The 3,844-nt window shown below is 38.2% G+C and overlaps 1 protein-coding gene across 1 annotated transcript; it reads right to left on the bottom strand.

Moving 5' to 3' along the window:
- Positions 1–311: 311 nt before the first annotated feature.
- Positions 312–3,473, bottom strand: LOC132352694 (lymphotactin-like). The gene is made up of 3 exons (XM_059903393.1): positions 3,406–3,473; positions 1,441–1,555; positions 312–537 (listed from the first exon to the last, which is right to left on the bottom strand). Exons 1-3 carry the CDS (start codon positions 3,464–3,466, stop codon positions 375–377), a joined length of 339 nt encoding a protein of 112 aa, XP_059759376.1. The 5' UTR covers positions 3,467–3,473; the 3' UTR covers positions 312–374.
- Between the last annotated feature and the right edge of the window lie 371 nt (positions 3,474–3,844).

Raw genomic sequence — 3,844 nt, 5'->3', positions numbered from 1 at the left:
AACTCATGTGTAGAGAACCATTTTGTGCTAGAACCTAAAAATGATGAATATAGCTTTCATCTCTAATGAACACTGGCCAAAATCTCTCCCATCATGGCTATCATCAAAAGGAGGTACAGTTAAGACAGAAGTGGAACACAAATGATGTATTACTTTTCCCAATATGTAATGAATAAACTTTGGGACCGTTCTTAATAATAAATATGTATTAATTAGAGCATCTAAATCAATATGAAAGACATTAAAAAATATTTAAAAAAATCATTTGATTCATGCAGCACTTTTATAAAAGGTGAATATAATGTAATTAGTCCATGAGCTTTAAAGGGAAATGAGCTGGCTGGCTAGTGAGGGGACAAGATGCCAGAGGGTCACTACGCAGTCAGGGTCACAGCTGTATTGTTGGGTTGTTGGGCTCCTGTAGGCTTTGTCTGGCTCACATTTCTCCTGCTGGACTTGTCTATTGTTCGGACTGCTTTTTTCACCCATTCAACTTGTGGATCAGCACAGACTTTAAGGCCACGTCTGGTAATAAATCTGCAATGCAAAGAAAAGATAGACAAAGTTAGTCACATCCTCAAAGCCTTGGAACCAGAAGTTAAGATCAGATCATATATAAGAGATCTTGTGCAGAAATGACTGGACAAAACAGTCTTTCAGATTCAGGAAGATATAAATGAAAATCTTTCCTCTGCAATCTATTTTCCCATAAAGGAGAAATAGCTCCAGGTAATACCCAGATCCCTGGTTCAGCATAAACTGCAGGCTTCTTTTCTCATCATTGTTACCAGGTGATGTAATTAAACTGGACATTTGAGGTCATCTAGTGCAATTATTACATATCATCTTCTTTTTCAAATTTAAACACACTCATCTTATTTTCTGGACAAAAGGTGATTTCTTTATCATATTTTGGGAGGTAAAGTTGCAGTTGTGTGTTGGGAAGAGTTGCTATTCTGAAGATGAGATCCTGGAAAGAGAACGGTACCATGTAGGCTAGTTGTTGACACTATTCCTTGAGATATGGCAACTGATAAAATATGGCACTCTACTCCAGCACACCATAAGGGCAGAGAAAGGCAGGGAAGGGGAGGGATGGGAAGGGAGGCATCCCACACCAGTGTGTCTCTATGGTCAAATCCTGATCTGAACCATCCCGCTCTAAACCTGACCCTCAGGACTGAGTATATTATTCATCTAGTTCCCAGTTAGATTCTTCTGCTAAGATAAAGCAGAAAGGAGGGTGATATTCTTCACTTGGTTGCCAATTTTTTGTCATAAACATTGTTTGGGACTACATAAAGGCATGGTTAATATGGAAAAACAAAAGGACTATTGGCTACATTGAGGTTTTCCTCCTTGTTGACATTTTTCCTGAGGAGGGCAGCATTTCTATATACTGTGTTCCATCAAGATCATATTTGGGAGAGAGAAACTCACATCACTGCTTTCATGGAGCCCTCCTTGATGGTGTAGGTCTTGATGTTTTTAATTGGCAGTCGCTGGGTAGTCAGACTCACACAGATGGTCTTTTCTAGAACTTCACTCCCCACACCTAGCAAAGAAAACCATGCAAATAAAAATAAAATATAATTTCTAATACTATAAATGTTAGAATGCTATAAATAAAACAACAAAGAGTGACATGATAAAGAATAATTTGGGAAAGGAACACTAAATATGGGAGAAGTAACTCATTTTTGACTGAATACATAAAGGCGTTCTCATTTTAAATGGTAAAATGTAAAATATGTAAAAGAAGTAGTTCATAAAGTACTCATCCTCAATAGAAATGGTCCAGGGGAATAAACTTTTTAAGTGTAGAGAACATCTTACATTCGGGAAGGGAAAATAACTTGGAAGAGTTAATAATAGTAAGGGTTTTCTAAAATCTAAAAAGGGTTTCTAAGTGCTGATTTCCTCCTAAGTTGAAGAGACTGGTATTTGCTTCTCAAGGAAGCAAATATTCTCAGAGATTATTTCTCAGAGAAATATTCAGCAAAACAGCATCTAAAATAATAGCTGATGATGACGAAGTTTGAGCTACAGTGTTGCTGATATCAGAAGTCTTTCTATAAACATGAAACTGAGCAGAAGGTATTCACTAACATTGCTCTTCATCTCTCCTTCTCTCCATCACACAATATCCAGCCTGTACATTCTTAACCCTCTACATTTGCCTATTTATTTATTTATTTATTTTTAATTTTTTGCCAATTTATTTTTAATGCTGAGCTATCTCTGAACCCAGTGAAAGAGGGAAATACCCAAGTGTCTACAGTCTTCCTCAGTCTTCTTTCCCCTACCCATACATGGGTTTCTACCAAATGGCAGAATATTGTCTCAGAAAAATGCCAGCAAGCCATGGTTAAGACAACATTTGTCTTAAACTTTTTTGTTTCAGCAATATTTTTTTATTTGGGGCACAATTTCAGGGAGTTCCAGACATTGCCATCTCTACTTACAGACACCCTTGGCATACATTATCAGGTTCAGATATTCTAGTCTAAGTAATAAGTTTACGGATTAGGAGGTTGAAAGGAGAGTTAACTGAAACATTAATTATACCCAAAGGATATTCTCTTTTGTTGCCAGAGCCACAAGGAGAAATACACTCCAACCAGTTGGGAAAAAATGAACCTTTAAGAAATATGTGTAGAATGCTCAGGTAAGTCTCAGTGTAGTTAAGTCTCATCTGGGTATGTCTTGTAGGTTTATTTGATTGTATATAAGACGTTGATATTTGTTAGCACTTATGGTCTCTTATAAACTCAAGAAATTGATCATCAGTGGGAACAACATTCATAGCAGTAATAATAGACTCTCCTACACACTTAAAGGTAATATTGATTTCCTGGGTATGAAGGTATGAGCTACCAGTCATTTTTGTTTTAATAGAAAACATTGATTTCCTTCAGAACATACACCCTCTAGCTCATTCCTGCATTGTGAACTGTCAAAATTTGGAGAATTTTCAAGAACAATACTAAATAGGCAAAAGCTTCAAAGTCGTCATCACCATTCCACTGCTAACATTAATCAAGAAATTAGGACTTGTGTGGAAACCTGATAAATGATCATAAGATTTATTTCATTTTAATCCCGGGTAAACGTAACGGTTATAACATTCTTCTTATAGATAAGTAACCATAGGCACAGAGAGGTGAAGAAATTTACCCCAAATCACCCAGTTGTGAAAAATAGGAGCCCAGATTGTAACCAAGTTTTATCTTCAAAATCTACAAAGTCTCCTAGAGTCAAATTATTCCCATTTTGCACATGGGAAGCCTGAGGCTTAGCTCGGAGAAAGTATACTCCAGTGAAAGCCTGAGTCAAAACCAAAATGTGTGGCCACTGCCTGCATATGTAGATGCTGCTTATCTCAAAAATAAGCTTTTGACTTACCTTCCACAGTGTATGCAGCGAGACAGCAGATCCCGAGGAAAGCCAGAATGAGAAGTCTCATGGCTGAAGTCCTGCTGAGCTGTGCAGCGAGAGGCTGAGGAACTGATCCTTTCAGTCTCTTTTATTCCTCCGGTGATCAGCGCACTTCCTGTGGTGAGAGGGGGCTTTCGAGATGGGTGTGGAATCACGGAAAGTCTTTGCAATACTGATGCTTTCTTTGGTTGAAAAAAAAAGTTCCTTTGTCCCCACTCATACTAACCCAACACCTTGTGGCCTTTTCTCCTCCTCCTGTGGTTAATGTGTCCGTGAAACCAAATGTGTGCACAAAAGAAACATAGTTGTCTCATCTCCTGCCACCAGTCTAAATTCAAACCTTCCACTGCACACATGCCCCAAGGCCATGCCAGTGTCATGGGCCAGCACAGGGACAGTGTAAAGG

The sequence above is a fragment of the Balaenoptera ricei genome, chromosome 1, assembly GCF_028023285.1.
Source record: "Balaenoptera ricei isolate mBalRic1 chromosome 1, mBalRic1.hap2, whole genome shotgun sequence".
Taxonomy (NCBI): domain Eukaryota; kingdom Metazoa; phylum Chordata; class Mammalia; order Artiodactyla; family Balaenopteridae; genus Balaenoptera; species Balaenoptera ricei.
The sequence above is the reverse complement of the archived record's forward strand: the minus strand, read 5'-3'. Positions and strand labels throughout refer to the sequence as shown.